Source organism: Pseudonaja textilis, chromosome 1, assembly GCF_049901715.1.
Source record: "Pseudonaja textilis isolate UNSWEBS1 chromosome 1, rPseTex1.2, whole genome shotgun sequence".
NCBI lineage: Eukaryota > Metazoa > Chordata > Lepidosauria > Squamata > Elapidae > Pseudonaja > Pseudonaja textilis.
In genome coordinates, this window is record NC_141990.1 from 177,188,172 (window position 1) to 177,208,894 (window position 20,723).

Here is a 20,723-nt window from a genome sequence, read left to right on the forward strand (position 1 = left end):
ACTATTGAAGTCTAAGATCTCTATGGTTAGACTTTGGATTATGTTGCCTTGTATATGGCTAATTGCAACTATTAAATAATATATCATTATTGGATTGCAATGAATGCCTTTAACTTCACATATTCTTCAACACATTGCATTAACATAGTTTCACTTTTGGTCTTTCTTAGTAAGAAATTATGTTTTAGAGTCTAAAATATCTGGTCCCAACAAAAGTGGTCATATATTGTGCATATTATATGCAAGTTGCCATGGTTGCTGTGTTTGTCTTCTGAGAAAACATTCCCTGAACACAAGGGAGTCCACTATTCAATTTGAATGGGTTCTTGTATATTCTTGTGGTTTTATCTCCCAATATTGCAATCTTTATTGTCTTAACTATCCATGATGATGATGTTATCCATTCAATTGTGTCTGACACTTGGTGATTCTATGGGCCAGATATCTCCACATCGTCTAATCTTGCATTGCTTTAACTATCCGTGTTGCCAGTATTAATTCTTTTTAGCACATAGAATCTTACATGTTTGGTCAGCCACAGAAGTAGCAATTACAAATGATAATATCAGCCAAACCATTGCTTGCCCTTGCTCCCAAAACAAACCAAAGCTACTGTAAACATATTGTATCTCCAACAACAACTGCAGATTTCAAATGTCCCATTATTTAAACAGCATGTTAAAAAGAGTATTTATGTCATCTGTCTTCTCAATCTATTAGAAATACAACTCTCACTGTTGTGGAGGTTTAGACAAAAGCATTTAAATATTTACCAGTGAAATATCAGGTAGAAGTGCAGGCAGGACAGCTACAGTAAAATTGCCATGTGGATGATTGTTTAAAGGATTTGCTACACTATTGTTTCTAAGCACCCTTTCTGACCTGTGTTAAAGATGGCCCTGTGAGCTTCAGGAGCTGGAACAGCAAGATTTACAAAAAGATTGCAGGTGGAGAAAGAATCACCATGCATTTAGTTGAGGTGCAATAAAAGGTTTTTGAAGTATATTCTATTAGAGTAGGGATTTCCCCTTTTTTTCAGTTTATCAATCCCTTCATGAAGTTTCAGATTGTTCATCAACCCCCAAACATTTATATGAAAATAATTTAATAAGTAGTTTAATAGTGCCACCAATAACAATGACATTAATTGACTCCTTGTATTTCCAAAATTGACCATTTGGGGGGATCTCACATTACAATGTGCAGCACAAAGCTTTTTTCTCTGTGTTTTACTTCCAGAGCCTTATGGTCTGTGAGCTGGTGCAGACTGTGATCTAACTAACTGGTGAGTCTGTTTGGATGCCACCAAATGAATTTAATTCAAGGGCTTCCCCTCAACTCTTGTATAGTTGCACTAGATTCAAATTTGGTGAGGTAAGGACAGAGCAGTATTTTTTATTATACTTTTCCTGTAGGGCTGCTATCTGACTTGTAGTTTCTTACTAGGGAATTATTACAGATGTATTGGGTAATATCATAAAAACCTCTCTAAGAGAAAGCAAGAGAAGGTATACTTGAGGCAATTGTTAGTTCTCTTCCATAGCACTTACATTGGATATTTCAGAGCCAGGAAATGATAAACTAATGTCTAAACATCTAAACATCCATGGCTAGGTAAAGTGACAAGAGGGTTAGTCTTGTAAACTGTGAGCAGCGCTGGAAAAGGCAGATTATCTTGATCCGTTTCAAGCTGACTTTATGGGTTTCAGGACTGAAGTATCCTTGGCTGACCTGATGGATTTTCTGACTGAGTATCTACAGAGAAGTTGGTAACTCTGATTTTCTCAACAGCTTTCAATGTCATTGACTATGCTATCCTTCCAGTCTACCTGAATTTCAAAATAAGAGGAGGTATTGCCTTTTGAGTGGTTCCATTTCTATCTTTCAGGGTGGAGTTTGTTTTAAACAGGCACTAAGATGTTGTCCCTCAGCACTTAATTTTGCCTCAAATGATACTTAAGTTTCTACAAGAAAATCATGAGATTAGTCAGGGTGTTATCAATATGCAGATGAAAACCCAATCTGTCATGTGCCTTCCTGAATACCTACTTATCTGAAGTCACTAATGGAGGGGATGAAATTGGAATTAGATTCAGAGATGCTCCCTGGAAAGCCAGAGTTGCAGAAAGGTATGATGTATTCCTTTTCTTAAAACCCGGTTGCTATAGAATGGTCTCTTGAAGAACTCTTAAAATCTTAAAAGTGCTGTGTTGCCTATCAAACCATTTGTGATGAAATAAATGGCAGATTATCTTTAAAACCTATAAAGCTTGGACCCAGGCTACTTCAATGCTTCTTCCCATATCACCTCCTCCCTCCTTGGGAATTATTGTTCTTTATCCAAAAGTAGGTACATCTTTTAGTCAAGCTGTTAGCTTACAAAGGATGTGACAAATGTAGTATTTCTCTAGGACAGAATCTTGGATGCAATTTTTAAAAAGAAAATCTTTAGTTCATTACCCAAGATATATATAGGTAATCCTCACTTAACAACTGCCTTGTTAAAATTTATAATGGCACTGAAAAACTAATTTTACAACTGGTCCTCATACTTATTGCCATTGTAGTGCCTCCAGTCACATTATTGAGATTTGGGTGCTTGCAGCCAGTGGACATTTACAATTTTCATAGTGTCCTGTGAGCACAAGACTACCATTTGCATTCTTCACAGCCAGCTTCCAACAAGCAGTCAATGGAAAAGCTGGCAGTAAAATGGCAAGTCACACTCATGTGATGTCTTGCTCAATGACCACATCGCTTAGCAATGGAGTTGCCTGTCCCAAATGTGGTTGTTAAATGAAGGGTATCTGTAAATGCCTTTCTCTTTTTTACTAAATACAAGTTTATTACAGGTTCAAAGATGCTAAAATCATTTCAAAAGATTTAAGCAGTACATTATCATAGCATAGCTCTAACACAGTTAAGTAACTAATCTAATATGAAGGACCATCAGAACAAGTGCGTGAGAATAAGAATGAGCTTTCCTTTGCAGATTCCTGAAATAGCTCTTGTAACTTCTTTTCCTTAATCCGATCATTCACTTAAACATATCTGTTTCACATTTGACAGATGGTCACAAAGAGATAACCTGAAATGATTACTTCCTGATGAGCAAAAATGACAAAGCATGTCATTTTTTGTCTATATTTATATCAAGGTATATGTTCTTCAAGTCAATATACATTTCTAAGCATCTCTTCATGGCTTTTTTTTTTTACAACCATTAGTTTCTGCAGATGTGCCCAGAAATACATAGTAAACTTACGTTTGATAATCTCCATCCTTGTGATGTTTAGGAAATGGTTAAAAACCCAGTTGTTCTCCTAGGCCTCGTGTTAGAATAGGTTATGAGGGTGTGGGGTCTTTTTCATTCTTTATTATATCTTAATTCAATTCAGTTTATTGCAGTCATAGACCAGAGACCAGAACAAATAGTGAATATTCAATTAAAAATTATAGGATGAAATAACAAATAACAGATTAAATCTATGATAAAATTATTATATTTGTTTAACAGACCAGTGGACTATTTTTCTGGTCAGCCAGATTCTTTTTTATTGTATCTCTGAATGTCCTTTTTATTTGCAACCCACCCAGAGTTTTCAACACCTTAATTGGCCTCTAAGTCTGGAAATAAATTACAATAAAATATGGAAATATTTTATATTTATCATCCCTCCATTAATTTCACTAGTGTGATATTGTTAGATGTGAGGCAAAGAAATATAAGATGCTTTCTCTCTTATAGCCACCGAAATCTTTTTTGCATTTCACATACAGTAAATGAATAAATGCTAAGATTATATGTATTTGTTTTACGAATATTGTCTATCAGTTAAGGTTCGCCATTCCCTTCTCTCCCACCCTTGGATCACACTGCCTGCTGTTTGAGATTATCTGAGGAGGTTTCCCTGTATTAGTTCATCTCCCACGTTAGGGGTGAGACTCCTTTTTTAACTATGAATTTATGTAACATATGCTTTAACAAGTTGAGGATGTGGGTGTCCAGTGCGCTAAAAATGTCAAGAGGACATCTACAGTGTGTGTTTAAAAAATGGGTGGAGCTTCAATTGCACTATAGTGGCCACCATCTTGATTTTTTGATCATACTGTCTGTTTGAAGGTTTTGTCTTTTAAAAGGGCAAGAACAGACTTTTTAAAAACACGTCCTTAATTTGTTTCCATTAGTTTTAATACATCTTATTTTACTTTTTTTCATTTTACTGTATATTATAGATATCCCAGTTGCCAGTGTTTTAATAAACTTAATGTTCAGTGAGTGTTTACGTGTGAATTTGCACAATTAACTATGACTTATGCCATAGTTCAAATAATGTCATTGAACAAAAAGTCTTAATGCATGCATACTTGTTCAAAGCTTTTTCTTCTGCAGACATTTTTATTTCCTCTGTGAACATCTTCAGGAAAAGCTTATCTCTTGAACAGGTCAGCAGGATCGCTCCAGAGCACTCAAGTGCTGATCAGTTTCAATTTTTATATGCCTAAAAAAATGCTCTGAAGAATTACTCCATGTAAATATGACAAAATATCCTGAAAATAACGTATGTAAATGAGCAATATATATTATGTTTTTATATAGGTCTGCAGCACAAGAACAAGTGTCCCTTTAGCTCAGGGGTAGTCAACCTTTTTATACCTACTGCCTATTTTTGTATCTCTGTTAGTAGTAAAATTTTCTAACTGCACATCGGTTCCAGAGTAATGGTGATTTATAAAGTAGGGGACAAAACCCCTACCTCCCACCATGAAAGCTGGAACGCCCACTAGTGGGCGGTAGGGACCAGGTTGACTACCACTGCTTTAGCTGAAGGGAAAATACATAATTATTTGTGGTACCAAATAGGATAATTAGTTTCTTTCACATTACTGGGAGGTGAAGTAAGACAGTTGTTGACTATTAAACATACTGACAAAGGCAAAGCTATTAGTTTACATATGGTTGTAGTTTTAAATTTTATGGAAATCTGGAAGGATAGCTGTGATTTAAAATATCTCCATATAAAAAGACAAAAAAAATCTACCAAACCTCTTAAATCAAAACCAGGAATTTAAGAAATTATGTAAGGAAACTAAGATCAAAGATAGTACATGAAGAATACATGGTGACACTGCAAACATTCACTGTAACTCTGTTTGGAAAACAAGTTTAGTCCAGTTTATAATGGCCAGCTATGTTATAAATCAAGTGCTATTTCCTGACATAATTAGTCTACAGCTTGGAACCTAGAAAAATTATTTACAAGTCTGTATGTGTAATTAGGATTCAGCAGGGGATTGATCAAACCCAGTTCATTCTTAACATAGAAACCCAACTATGTCAATTTTGTGATGAGCAAGTTAAGTCCATTGCCTCAATTTAGCTTGCAAATATTTTTATACCTGCCATCTCATACTAAGATCAGAGATCCTCTCATGACTCCAGGAGTGTTTGTTTTATACATGTGTGAATATTTGAGAGAGGGGAGAATGAATTTCCTAACAGAAATCTACCTACTTGCAGTTCAAAACTATTTCATGAAAATGCAATAACTAAGCATATATATTATCATCACACATATAACTAAATGATAATTATTGGGAAGAAAAATGTTCTCTTAAAGCACTTTCTAAGAAATCTCATAACTCTGACTCCAATCCACAATGCATTTCTCCAATTGAAGAAGCTACTTGGATGAGAAGCGAAATGCTTCAAAGAAAAATACCAAGAAAGTCCAGTTGCCTTTTGAAGATCACCTCTGGATTTCCCTATAATTATTTAAATGGTTTTCTGCTTTCAATTAATGTTGGTTCATTTCTTCAGCAGCTGAATTTGTGTACCGTGTTTGCCTCTGTATTTAAAATCCACCTAATTCTAAATAATACAGAAATGAATTGTTTGGTAAACATAAATGCCTGATGGCAAGTGATCGCATTAATCAATGTGAAACTACTAAGGTGAATATAAAAAGTTAATTCAATTTTTGAGACCACATAAAGGAATACAATTTCATTAGCCAGAAGATATTTACGGTTGTCTATACTAGAATTTTGACAAGGATAAATGTAAAATCAAATCAAAAGAACAGCTAGAGATAGAAGAATATACCTCACAATTGTTTTCTTATGTACAGTAATTAGAAAGATTTAAAGTAGATAAAATAACTTTTGGTTTTGAATATTATAAGACTGAATTCAAAACAGAAATGTGTACAAACAATGAACGTTATTGATAAAATGCATAAACTTCTATTAAACTTTGGATCAGAAAAAGAACAAATGAAAGAATGTATGATAAAATGGGCTAAACCAGGTATGCCCAATCCATGGCCTGCATGTGGTCCCGAACAACTAGTAATGCAGCACAAGAAAATAAAAAATATTTAAAAAGAAAGGAAGTTTGTTATTTACATACACTGCTCAAAAAAATAAAGGGAACACAAAAATAAGACATCCTAGATCTGAATGAATGCAATATTCTTATTAAATACTTTGTTCATTACATAGTTGAACGTGCTGACAACAAAATCACACAAAAATTATCAATAGAAATCAAATTTAGCAACCCATGGAGGTCTGGATTTGGAGTTACACTCAAAATTGAAGTGGAAAAAAACACTGTTACAGGCTGATCCAACTTTGATGTAATGTCCTTAAAACAAGTCAAAATGAGGCTCAGTAGTGTGTGTAGCCTCCACATGCCTGTATGACCTCCCTACAACGCCTGGGCATGCTCCTGATGAGGTGGCGGTTGGTCTCCTGAGGGATCTCCTCCCACACCTGGACTAAAGCATCCCCCAACTCCTGGACAGTCTGTGGTACAACGTGGCGTTGGTGGGATGGAGAGAGACATGATGTCCCAGATGTGCTCAATTGGATTCAGGTCTGGGGAATGGGCGGGCCAGTCCATAGCATCAATGCCTTCATCTTGCAGGAACTGCTGACACACTCCAGCCACATGAGGTCTAGCATTGTCGTGCATTAGGAGGAACCCAGGGCCAACCGCACCAGCATATGGTCTCACAAGGGGTCTGCGGATCTCATCTCGGTACCTAATGGCAGTCAGGCTACCTCTGGTGAACATATGGAGGGCTGTGCGGCCCCCTAAAGAAATGCCACCCCACACCATTACTGACCCACTGCCAAACCAGTCATGCTGGAGGATGTTGCAGGCAGAATGTTCTCCATGGCGTCTCCAGACCCTGTAACATCTGTCACGTGCTCAGTGTAAACCTGCTTTCATCTGTGAAGAGCACAGGGTGCCAGTGGCAAATATGCCAATCTTGGTGTTCTCTGGCAGATGCCAAACGTCCTGCACGGTGTTGGGCTGTAAGCACAACCCCCACCTGTGGACATCGGGCACTCATACCACCCTCATGGAGTCCGTTTCTGACTGTTTGAGCAGCCACATGCACATTTGTGGCCCGCTGGAGGTTATTTTGCAGGGCTCTGGCAGTGCTCCTCCTGTCCCTCCTTGCACAAAGGCGGAGGTAGCGGTCCTGATGCTGGGTTGTTGCCCTCCTACGGCCTCCTCCACGTCTCCTGATGGACTGGCCTGTCTCCTGGTAGCGCTTCCATGCTCTGGACACTACGCTGACAGACACAGTAAACCTTCTTGCCACAGCTTGCATTGATGTGCCATCCTGGATGAGCTGTACTACCTGAGCCACTTGTGTAGGTTGTAGACTCCGTCTCATGATACCACTAGAGTGAAAGCACCATCAGCATTCAAAAGTGACCAAACCATCAGCCAGAAAGCATAGGAACTGAGAAGTGGTCTGTGGTCACCACCTGCAGAACCACTCCTTTATTGGGGATGTCTTACTAACTGCCTCTGCTTTCCACCTGTTGTCTATTCCATTTGCACAACAGCATGTGAAACTGATTGTCAATCAGTGCTGCTACCTAAGTGGACAGTTTGATTTCACAGTAGTGTGACTGACTTGGAGTTACATTGTGTTGTTTAAGTGTTCCCTTTTTTTTTGAGCTGCGTACATTAACTAGATTGCATATTTTATTTGTAACCCAAAACTATTCCTATTCATTAAATGTGGCCTGGGCAAGCCAAAAGGTTGGACAACTAAACGCTAAACATTTTGGTTCTAATACACAAATGGAACAATGGGAGAATATGTGTCTTAAAGAGAATTTTTATAAAATGATGTATTGTTGATAAATGTTACTGGAAAAAATGTATAGAATGTATAAAGGTACTATGAATTTATGCTGGAAATGTAAATATAAGAAGGGATGTTTTATGCTGTGCAAAAAAGCTACAAAATTTTGGACTCAATTATATGTATTAAATACAGAAGGTTAATATGCAATTGAAATGAGGAGTTTTTCTTTTGAGACCAATTGATTAATATCTAAGAAAAAACATGGGAGTCTGTATTTTATATATGACAACTGCAGCAAGATTATTATATTCACGAAGGTGGAAAGAGTCAATTTTACCCACAACGGAGGAATGGATGGTGAAAATGATGGAACTTGCCGAGGTGGCCAAATTGATAGTTTTAATTAGAGACAAAATATTGTCTAAGTTTAATGGTGACTGGAAACTCCTTACTTTTCTGTTTTGTGTAAAACAGAAAAATGAAATTATGATATGGTTTTTTATAATTAGAAAAAGATAATTATAGAAAAATGTAATAGAATAAGATGTTAATTTAAATTTATAACTGCTATAAAAGAAAATCATAAAATTCTTTCTTTTTCTGCACTTTTGTCATTGTCTTTTTCTCTTCCTTTATTCTATACATCAGCTCTTGTTAATTTTTATCTTTTTTTCTAAAAAAAAATTAATAAAGATATCCAGAGATATACTGTATATTGCTGTTGGCAATTTAAGACAGAATAGAGATATAGCTGTTGGTAATAAAAGCAAGAATCAAATTAATGTAGCAGCATGTACCTTAAACACTTAGAAATATATTGGGCAAGCAATATGACCATTCACATATCTCTACTGAAATAAGTGAAATGTCTAACTAAATGTGAACTATTAGATTTAACAATTTGTGTTGCAAGAATCTGTAATTCCCCAAGGGGAACAAACAAAACAAATGGACTTACTTTAGTTGAAAGTTGTCTTAAAATATGACAGAATTGTTCAAGTTAACAAACACATTTAATGGGCACTAAAGATATATGATAAATTATCCCCAAATATAATTCCATTAATTTCTTATTCAAAAATGATTTTGTACTGTGTACTGTACTTTTTGTGTCTTGAGAACTCAATGCAATGATCGTGGTACTAAGAATATGCAAATTATTTGTATTTAAAAAGTTGCCTAATTCAAACACGTATCTATGATGCTGATTAAACATGCTAAGCAGGGCTTTACATACCACTTTTAATTTGCAATTTGCTGACTACTTAGAAGAGTATTATATATATATATATATATATATATATATATATATATATATATATATATATATATATATATATATATATATATGAATGAAAATTCTTTGGATTTTTACAGATGTCATCTCCAGGGGTAAATGTCAATATAAAAAATATGCTGCAAGCATTGTCTAGTTTAATGTTAAATATGTATCTAGTAATTAAGTCAATATCCTTGATATCATATGATTTAAAGTTAGTTCAGGCTAATTCTTCCTACTTTAGTCTTCAATAAGAATATTGTTATTAAAAATTAAATATTGTGATCCATGAGTTGTCTCTTAAATAAAGTAGCAATAATGGAAAACCATAGGAAGGAAAGAAAACACCTGACAAATATCTGTGATACACACCCAACATTTTCCAAGCAGCAGCTATTCTTGCTATATGTATAAGGACAGACATCCAGCATATGGAAGCAATATGTATTTCTGTCTATGGAATTCTGCACTGCATATCAGTGTTGCTGATCTAGTAGATTATATCCTGCTCCTTTACCTCAATCTCTTGGCATACAATCAGTACCTAATGAATCCTGTTGCACTTGGCACAGCATAAATAATTAAAGCAACAATGACCTACTCAGTACAAAAGCTTAAGAAATATTCATTTGTTTATCATAACTAAATTTTCTTGGGGGAAAGAGAGTTCTAGAGTTTTATATCCCCTTTTCTGTTCACTTGTGTCCAATTTTTGGAGACTGTCTGGATAAATTGCTGTAGTCTTCTTGGCAAAGTATTTTTTCAGAAGGGATTTTCCATTGTCTCCTAGGGCTGAGAAAATGACTGGCCCGAAGTATCCCAAGTGGCTTTGTGCTTAACATAGGACTAGAATTTACTGTCTCCCAATTTCTACCCTGATGCTTTAACCATTACACCATACTGGATCTTTTTCTGTGCTTATAACATTTCATAAATACCTTCTCGTTGTAACAAATAACTAATTCAAGAAAGCAAAGTAACAAATAATTAAACTAATATAGAGTAAATTCAAGTATTTATTGAAATAAAGAGAGTAATATCACAAAATACTCTGTGTCATAACTGATATTGCCTTCTTAATTATAAACTGCATAGAAGTTCCTGAACAAGGGAGTAGAGGATTGTAATCTCAATGTCATGTATGAATCAAGACATAAAAAAGATAAGTTGTAGTTGCTACAAGGTGTTTACATTACCTTCTTTTCATCCATCACCACCCCATTTTTTTCTAGACCTTGTATTTGCCAAAGAGAAAGTAAACCACAATTAATAGACAAAGCTATGAGGCAGCTGTAAAAAGTACAATATTTCATTCAGAAAATGTGTCATATTCAAATTTTACTGCAATTACATTGACCTATTAGAGTAGTTTCAAAGATATGTAAGCATCGGCAAATCTCTGTATTTTGTCCTAAGATTATGAATCAAAAGCATCAAACTGTATCTATACACTAAAATGCATAGACAAACAAAATATTAAAAAAGAGTTACAAAGGGAAACAAACTCACTGCCAAAAAGAGAAAACCAGCTACTGGAAACTGCTTGGTTAAAAACAAAAGAAACTTATCCACGAGAGAATAGCTCTTACCTATTTATGCAAATGCCTGTGATCAATTATACTTTACAAAGATAGTCTAAAGCTTGTGCATTTGGTCTCAGAAATGTATGAATTAAGATCAAAATATAGGTTTAAAGTATTCAATGAATACCTGTATGCAAGGCATTTTTACTTAAGTATCGTGATAGTATGAGTGTGTGTGTGTGTGTGTGTGTGTGTGTAAATATATGCTTATCTAATCCTCTGCAAGAATATTTTTCTCTGCCTGGACAAGCTACGCTTCAAACAGTCGGCCCTTGCCCAGGAAACAGCAGCAGTAGTGGGAATGGGGAGTTTTGCACCTCGCAAGAGCATCCTGTGCTATAGGCTCAAACAAATGTGTTTTCAAGTCACCCTCCAAAGCTAATGGAAGGTGGCAAGATAAGAAAGGCAGCAGGCATTGCCAAAAGAAAAACAAAAATCAGTTCAATTTATATAAAACACCCTAAACCTATAATGTATTCAAACAGTAAGTGGGCCTTTATCTTTACCCATTTTCATTCAAAATCATTACAAGATCGCTTTTCATTCTCAGAAACAAATTATGACTTAGATTGCATACGAAAAAGAACAAAAATGCAAAATAATCTGCTTAAAATAAAAATTTATTATAATACAAAGTATATGGGCTCAAAATACATAAATAACATAAAATTTAAATGAAAAATGGGAACATATAACAAATCATTTAAACTAAGGAAAAAATCATAGAAAGATGATCAAACAAAGTTTAAATACATTGTATATTTTAATGAAACATTAAGTATGTCAAAAGGCAGAGTGGTGAATACAAGATAAATGTTTGAATATGAAGAACTGATTCTGCTATGAACACACATGCACTAACTGTACTAATTACAGATTAAACACAATAATATTCTGTCAATTTTGGGGGCCTTGCCCTTAATGTTGATTTCTCCTGGAATGTAGTCATTTTTCTGGTGGATATAATTTAGAAGACTCTAAACTGAAATATGTAAAATCTTTCAAATTTGAACTCCTCTGAATTCAAAACACCCCATATCAAGTTTGAAATAACTGTTTTAATAGTTTAGGAAGTCTTTCAAGCTTAAAATGGAGTACATTAACTTTAAACTCACAGGTTTTCTCATTTCAAAAAAACAGAACTTATTTTTTATCACCATTCTCATCACTGGTCACTTTTAGCCAGGTCATCTATGGTAAGCACTATGAGGACAGAGTTTTAGTAACATCAGATGACCCAATCATTTGCCCATCTTAGTCCAATGTAATGTCCACATTTTATTAATTCTTGACTGGTTTTTTTGCTTTTTAAAATTCCCTCTTTATGGTTAATTTTTTCCTGGTTTTGGCCTAGGACCATAAACAACATTTTGATACTTTGATGCTAAGCATACTTCACCCCTACAATTACCATGCCGTTTAAAACAAGGACTCGTAAATTATTTTACCATAACCAAAATACAAAAGCAACAAATTAAAAATTTTATGGGAGCAGTACTACAGTATGTCAGTATAAGCTTGATTCTGCTTGAAAACATTTTTCTGCAAAAATCACACTAGTACACCACTCAAAACCAACCAATCAGATCAGCTTCATCTTTATCACTCTGTTTGGATCACTTGCAATCCAATAACATGATAATCTGGACACTGCAGTCATTATAATATAGATACTTTTCTAAAAATACAAGTTGTAGAGATTGATAAATCAAAACTTCTTTAAACATAACTTAGCACTGCAGTTTTGTTTCCTATATTCCTCAGTGCTTCAAGAGCACATTCTAGTGCTTGTAGTGACCAAACTTTCCTCATGTAGATCAAATTTCCAGATGACATAAAATGGCCACCACCCAAGATGAGAGGAGATTGCAAAATCTGGACAGGCTGGGCTGAAATGAACAAAATACTCTTCAATAGTGAAAAATGTAGGTTATTATATTTGGGGAATAAAAATGCAGAGCACATATACACAATGGGGGATTCATGGCTTGGAAAAACCCATCAAAAAGGGCTTAGTCATGGTATCTGAAAACAGGATGGATGAGAGACAACAGTGTATCACAGTTGTTACTGTAGCTCTGGGTATGTTAGAAGAAGCATTGTACCCAAGGCATATGACATCCTTATTCTCCTCTACTCTGCCACGGTACGAACCCAATCTGACTACTGTGCACAAATCAGGGCATCGTATTTCCAGGATACTGAGAGGTTCAAACATGTTAAGAGGAGAACAAAAAGTAACAATGCAAGGAATGGAGGGCATTCCTATTAGGGCAGACTCAAGAAAGAGATTGCTTTAGGGAAGACGGTCCACTGCCACAAAAATCAGGACTAGGTAGAAGTTGCATTTCCAATTGTTATTTAAATGTAAGGGAAAAATTCCTGAAAATAAAATTTGTACAAAAATGGAACAGTTTGCCTATATGAACTCTTAGTCAGACAGCTCTCTCTCTCAAGAATCTTGGAACTGCACACGGCAGAGACCTGAACTACAGGATCTTTCTCATCCCTTCCAAATCTATCATGCTATGAATAGAAAAACTTTGCTACTTCCAAGTTACTGGTTTACAATTCCCGCAAACAAAGGCAGCACTGCTCATTGTAAGGGATGCTGAAGTTATAATTCAGAAACACCTAAAGGGTTCACAGATTCCCCATTCCTGGCTTAGAACATGCTAATATTATTTTCCTTCCTAAAAATTTTCTGAGATATTTAGTAGTCTAATTAAGAAAAAGCCACCAATACCATAGCCATGTTGATTTTTTAAAGCCAATAATAATATTGAGCTTGAGTAACAAGTTTTCATTTGTAGAAGAAAATATCGTTGAATAAAATCAGAAAATATAGAAAGAACCTGACATGAGACTAGATAACACTTATTATATGAGTATATTGAATATTTACTCATATCAAGACTGTTGGTCTATGTAACATAGCATGGCAAGTGACAAGCCAGCTGATCCACTCTGTCCTGGCCAAATGCATCAATATTCAGTTGATGCAACAACAACAAAAAAACCAATCCCTGCATTTGTGGGAAAATGCTGAGAAGTGGGGAAAAACTCTTTTCTAGCCTATTGAATTTATGATTCTTCCCTCAAATTGTGCTGAAATTAAAGTTTGACACAGTAATTCATTTTTTGCTTGGCTGACAGAGGAAATCCTTCAACAGCACAATAAGTTTCTAACACAGAAGCAACTGTATTAAATTTCTGCCCCTTGAAGAGATGAACAGCATAAATAAATAGAGTTTTTTGGCAGTGGCTCCTGAGCATATCCTTACCTCATCTACAGTTGGGCACTAATTTTCTAGGGTTGTAGGCTACTGAAATCACAAATGACTGAGTAGTGGAAACTAGCTTTGTACCTGATTTTTGATGCCTAAACAAATCAAACAATCGTTCTTTTCAGAGGCTGAAGGCTCAATAAAAGTACATATTTCTAACGCACTACTATAAGAAATCAATCTCCTACAAAGAAATAGTTTAATATATATAAAATATTATATAAATATGTTTTAGCTTAGAAAAGTAAAAGGGGTGTAAAAATAAAGAGGGTATAAAAACCATTGAGATAAAATTTTATTCTTCCTTTTTATAATATCAGAAACCAAGATCACCAATCAAACAAGGAAGTGATTCCTCACAGAGCACTTGTATCATGAAATTTGTTTCTTAAGATATAGGTATGGTCTATATTGTTACGGTTTTAAAAATAAATTAGAAACAATCATGAAGAATGAGGTTATCAGCTGGATGCTAGACCTAATGGCTATACACTACCTTCTATATCAGAAGTAGAATGACTTACAATATCAACTGCTGCTGAAAAAGAGCAAAAGGATGCTAAGTGGCCATTGAAAAAGCAGAATCCTAGAATTAGAATTTTTGTCTAATCCAACATGACTTTCTTACATTATGTAGTAACATACTGATATTTTTACACAAGCTTAAAAAAGTTTACCAATATGCTTTATATAAAAATTGTGAATTCTTTTCTCAGTATTGCCAAACAGTACATGAACAGTTAACTTCATTTACATTTGGTTACACTGAAATTAACTGAATTTAATTGGAATAAATGGGATCAAGTTTTTACACTGTTCATGAAAAAGAGAAAAGGTAATTTTTAGAATATATTAACAATAAAAAGAAATATCTACTTAGGATCCAGGACTTAAATTTTCCTATATCTTTGGCTCTCATGTTCTTGGTTAACAATTATGCTGATTGCATCTTGATTGCATTGCAAGATTTCTCACATTTACAGCACTCCTTAAAATTCCCATTTTACAATTCATTCTTTAAGTATGACACAAGTTTTAAATAGCACACATTCAGTTTTGTTTCAAATTGCTTTGTGGAAAAAGATTATTAAAGCAATTAGTATAAAATTATTGATATAACAATTTGGGGTGTCTCAAGCATATTTACAACCCACTGAAATAAAAACAATAAATCTAAAATCTAGACAATAAATCTAAAATCTGTAATCTAGACAAACTGGAGTGTGGTTAAAAATGAAATCAAACTCTCTGAAACTAGAGCCCAGTGCACTAGTTTTGTTCTCCCAGGCCTTCCATTCTATACACTACAGTTGTGGAGATGTCCTCGTTTGATTCGGGTGACACTTTTTTCCACACAGTCTCTTTTAATGCAAGTTCGTGCTGAAGACTTTCATAGTCCAGTGGTCCAAAGGAATGCTAATTGTTTAAGCAACATATAGTATGTATTAAGTTACCAATGAAATAAAACAATCATTATTTTTATTTATCAATTAGCACTTGCTGGTTCTCTCATCCTGACATTATTATGCCACAAACATTTTAATTTCAAACCACAGTAAATAATTTATTTAATTTGGTGAAAGGGAAGAAAGACTCCTTTAACCCACTTCATTCATAACAGGATGCTGATTACATTAATTAGCCATATAGCAACTTTCATATTAAAGAAGAATTCCTGAGGTTCTATTCATTACAGAGTTGCTAACAGCACTCATACAATCCAGCTTCTCCCAGTTTAATTCAAGTCAGACAATTCAAACTGCTTTGGCAATAATTATTTATGCCAAAGCTTTATCAAGTAGAGAAATGAGTAAAGAATTGAAACATGTTAATTATACAAGGCTAAAATTCTAAGCTTCAATCTTTTTCCCAGCTTGATCCAAGGGGTAAAACATAAAAATTGTCTACGAACTTACACATTCTACAGCGCAAATGGAATTCCAAAGTCCTAAATAATGACTACCGCTGGTATTTTGAATGGTATTAATGCCATTAAAAAACACAGATTTCTTCTCAATGAGGATCAGAGCCACGGTCAGAACAGTAAGTGAACGACATGTTTGAAAGTTAATACAAAGCTCTGTATCTCAGGCAGTACAATTTTTAAAAAATGTTGACAAAGAAGCCTTTTGGCCACAAGCAAGAGATTACCCACTGCTACTCTGAGATTCAAGAACAGTACTGGAGATATTTTCTCACTAATATGTGGATCAAATGTGTTACCAAAATAAGAAATATACATTTTTATTTTTCTTGTAAGATCAAAATCTTTAACAAAAAACTTTGTTCCATAATTTTTATGAAGTGAAAATATATTGCTAAATATGGTAGCTTTGCATCATGGCATTTTATCTAGGATGATTTTAAGTCTACCTAGAAAGGATTCATGAACTGTTCTCAGATTTGTTGGAGGATAGTTTAAATATATTATGGTCAAATATGTTATATAACAACAATGATTTCTCTAAACTAAACTAAGTTTCAGTCAATTGCCACATTAGTACTAGACAAGTAGTCTTCAACTTACTCTTGAAGTTATGGCAGACCTCCCCAGATCCTACTTATAACCAGGTTTCAAAGTTGCAACACAATTGCATTTTGGCTGTTTGGCAACTGGCCCACACTTACAGCCATGTGCAGTCATATGACCACAATTTCTGATTTTTGCCAGAAACACATTTGCTTCCAGTTTCCAGCAAAAAAAAAAGTCAATTGGATAGAATTGATTCACTTAACAGCTGTAGCATCTGCTTAATGACTTTTTCGTGGCAGTTGTTATTTACTTAACAACTGCCACGAAAAAGGTTGTAAAATTGGGTGCAGTCACACCATAGGTTCTTTAATGACTGGTATGACTTACAACTATAATTCTGGCTCAATCATAGTTTGTAAGTCAATGACTACCTGTAAGTAAGCAAACCAGTAAAAACCAGTGAATAATGTAATATAGTTTTATAATATATAATATTTTAATATAATAATATTATAATAATATAATATAATATAATAATATAATATATAATGTAATATAGCATTTAATAGTTAGTTCTAGATATGCCAGATGTGGCCTGAATTGTATCGGAACACTCACATATCAGAATATTGATGTAATACATGTCATTGATCAATCCTATTTGGACTTTGCTATGCATAATGTACATGTTATAAATACTTTCAACTTACTCGTTGATCACCACCTTCCCTCCGAGGATCAAGCTTCTTTGCAAAATGCCTCAGGTTATCATAATTATGAAAGTTGCACAAAGAAACCAGTTCCTGCAATAGTAAAAACATCATTGTGTTATATTTATAATAATGTATACCATCAAGAGCTGTGGTGGCGCAGTGGTTAAAATGCAACACTGCAGGCTACTTCTGCTGATTGCTGGCTGCCTGCAATTCCATACTTCTAAGGTCAGTAAAATGAGGACCCAGATTGTTGGGGCAATATGCTGGCTCTGTAAACCATTTAGAGAGAACATTGTGAAGCGGTATTTAAGTCTAAATGCTATTGCTATGTTATTGCTATCCTAATTTACAACTGACTCTTTCATTCAACTATACTCTGATATTACTGATTATACATAACTTTAAGTAAAGTCCTTTGTCAAGATGAATGTTAAGCCTTTTATAAATTTAGGGGAGCCAAAAGAAAAAAAATATTTTTTAATATTTCTTCTCAATCAGGACTGAAAAGAAATGCATGCATTTTGTCAATTCTTCCATTTTCAAAATACACCTTTTTATCTTTGCTTAGTGTGTATCCATCCTTTTGCTTTAAAAATCTTCCATCTTTATTGATTCTAACAATAAAGACATAAGCATTTCTGCTCAAGAAAAATGCAAATTTTCCTACCTTTACTGAGATAGGTGTAAATGTTAATGATCATTGCATTTGTGCTACAGACTAGTAACAATTCAAGTAAGAAGACCTGCTCACATGACAAAAGTGTATCCCCTTAACGCTGTTGCCCATCTTGTCTAGCGGAGGTGACCAGCACATCATGCCCATAACGTTAGGAACAACCAAGAGAATGCCACCAGCAACTCCAGATTTTGCAGGAAGACCCACCTAAATGAATGCACAATTTAAACCATTAATATATAGTTATCAATATTTAGACAGCAATCACTGAAAATCCATATTATCCGTCAAGGTAGTTTTCCAAAATTTATCAATTAGCGTACATTTACATCCCAGGAATTATTCAGTTGATACCTTAAAATACTTTTGTTTTTCTGGATTCATTTCTGTCATTTGAGTTTTAAGTAGCCTATATGACACAGAATTCCTTTTACCACCCATGGTCAATTTCTAATTGCCATTATCACTGGTTTTAATAAGAAGTTAATTCTTTTTTTTTTTTAAGAGCTAAACATTTTTATAACAGATCCCTCAAAACAAGCACTTACATGGAAAGCAAACTGCCCCGAGAAGTCATACATGCCACATGAATGCATCAAACTTAAAGTGTTTCGAACTGCTTCAGGACTTAGGACTCTCTCACCAGTGATGGGGCAAAACCCGCCATTGGCAAGAGTGGCTGCCATGACACTAGCAGATTCACAAGTCACTTCTATGGAGCACAGCTTAGGAAAAATGAAAAGAAAAAGAAAACATTGATCAACCTATGCAAACAGAAGGTTATATAATTAAATGGATGAAAGGCCTATCTTACAAAAGGGAGCCTGAACCCTTAAAGAGCCTATTATCCTATGAACAATACAGCATGCAAAGATAGACTTTCCAGATTAGGAAATAAAGGCCTATTTGGGTGAGCATGAAGTGGGAATCTGATGTTAGCAACGTTTTTTTAATGAAAACATGGTACAAGATTAATTCATAAAACAACTGGGTAAGATTTAAAAAAAACTTGTTCTCTAATCAGTGCAATAGTGAAGCTTGTTCTGATGAAGACTGACATTTTTAAAAGAAACATTTAAAAACTACACAATCCTGTTACTACAGAAATGAACAGTACAAACAATCATGTGACAGAACCAGGACAATTTATATTATTTACTTATATTATTTATATTATTATTTAGTGTGTAAAATTTAAAGCTACCTTATATTTAACTTAATGAGTGGGGGGGGGGAATATCATATTTTAATCAATAACAAGATTAGTAATAAGAAAGAATGTTTTAGTTAACCTAACCAATGTGAAAGCACTAAGGATATGGATAACTATTTCTTCTCTGAATAGTACTACTGAAGCAGTAGGAAAATTACACATAAAGCGCTTTTATATTTAGCAGAAATCCCCCAATTCCCCAAAACTCTGCTTAATACAATACTGTGTAAAACCTCAAGGTTACTGAACCAAGGAACTAACCATATTACAGTAAACAAGGATGGATTTGGAAAATAACAGATAAAGATAAAATGAGACAAGATAAAATGAGTAATTATATGTACTTCTCTTTTCTTGGTATATATGTTATTCTCCTTTGTTGGTATAGTTTAATAAAAGTAACACCCCGGGCTAAGCTGAGGTCACGACATGTATAAAGTGACTTCTCAGGAAGAGCCAGGGGTTCAGAATTTGCCATTCTAATGGTCTGAACCTTGTGCACAAATAAAAACGGTTGTATTCTCCAACCTTTCGTGGTCTTGTGTCCTGATTTGGAAGCAAGATTTCCTGCTACACTACAAAACTGGCTGCAAAACGTATTACATTCTCACTACAAAAATATATAATTCTTAGGTCAAGGATTGCAATCAACTCTTAATTTGCACTAAGATCAGAGAATGAGAAATGCTGATTTATTAAAACATATTCAATCAGAATATCATTTAGTTAACATACTTACCCCAAACAAAGGATTGGATCCTCTGTTGTGTAAATATTTATATAAATAACATTTTAACCTATAATTCTATATATTTCTTTTTTCTTCTTCAAGGATAACAAATATTCTAGAGATTAATTAGCTACCTGGAAATAGAAGTCCAATATGCCAACCATATCCGTGCCCTCTGGAAAACACTTGGAAATAATAGAATATTTTAGTACATCATGATACAGTAAAAAAAAAGTTATCATATATAAACTAAAACTGATAAAGAAGATGAAAATAATCTTATTTCTGAAAATTCAGTTGAGGATTATCTAAAAAAAGAAGAATTATTTAGAAATAAAATAAGACTTCCAGTTATTTAAGTCTACCTTTCTGTGAAAATTTGAAGGAAAATATTTTAGCTCTATTACAGAACCATCAAACAACGTGTACTTCTGACAAGTAGTTTCGTAAAAGATTATTACATGCTTTTTGGCCAGAGAAGTGGGAGTGGATTATAATATGAAGATACTCATTTCTTTTACATCTTTGTCCCATTCTTTTTTCCTCTGTCATTAAAACCAGACGGAGAAGGAAGTAAGATGAATAAGATGATCTCTCCCCCCAACACACACACATTACTTCTTGGTAATCCAAATGGGAATAAAACATC

The 20,723-nt window shown here is 34.4% G+C and overlaps 1 protein-coding gene across 2 annotated transcripts in view; it reads right to left on the reverse strand.

Moving 5' to 3' along the window:
* Positions 1 to 20,723, reverse strand: part of GLS (glutaminase) — a 75,091-nt gene that overhangs the window by 18,126 nt on the left and 36,242 nt on the right. Inside the window, exons 11-15 of one of the 2 annotated variants that reach the window (XM_026696890.2) lie at positions 20,209 to 20,259; positions 18,680 to 18,856; positions 18,207 to 18,338; positions 17,450 to 17,542; positions 14,546 to 15,682 (exon numbers count right to left, since the gene is read on the reverse strand). In XM_026696890.2, coding sequence (XP_026552675.1) covers positions 15,536 to 15,682; positions 17,450 to 17,542; positions 18,207 to 18,338; positions 18,680 to 18,856; positions 20,209 to 20,259 — 600 coding nt within the window. In that variant the 3' untranslated portion in view covers positions 14,546 to 15,535. Of the gene's footprint in view, positions 1 to 14,545; positions 15,683 to 17,449; positions 17,543 to 18,206; positions 18,339 to 18,679; positions 18,857 to 20,208; positions 20,260 to 20,723 lie in introns of those variants that run through there. The other variant, XM_026696889.2, reaches the window with a different exon arrangement.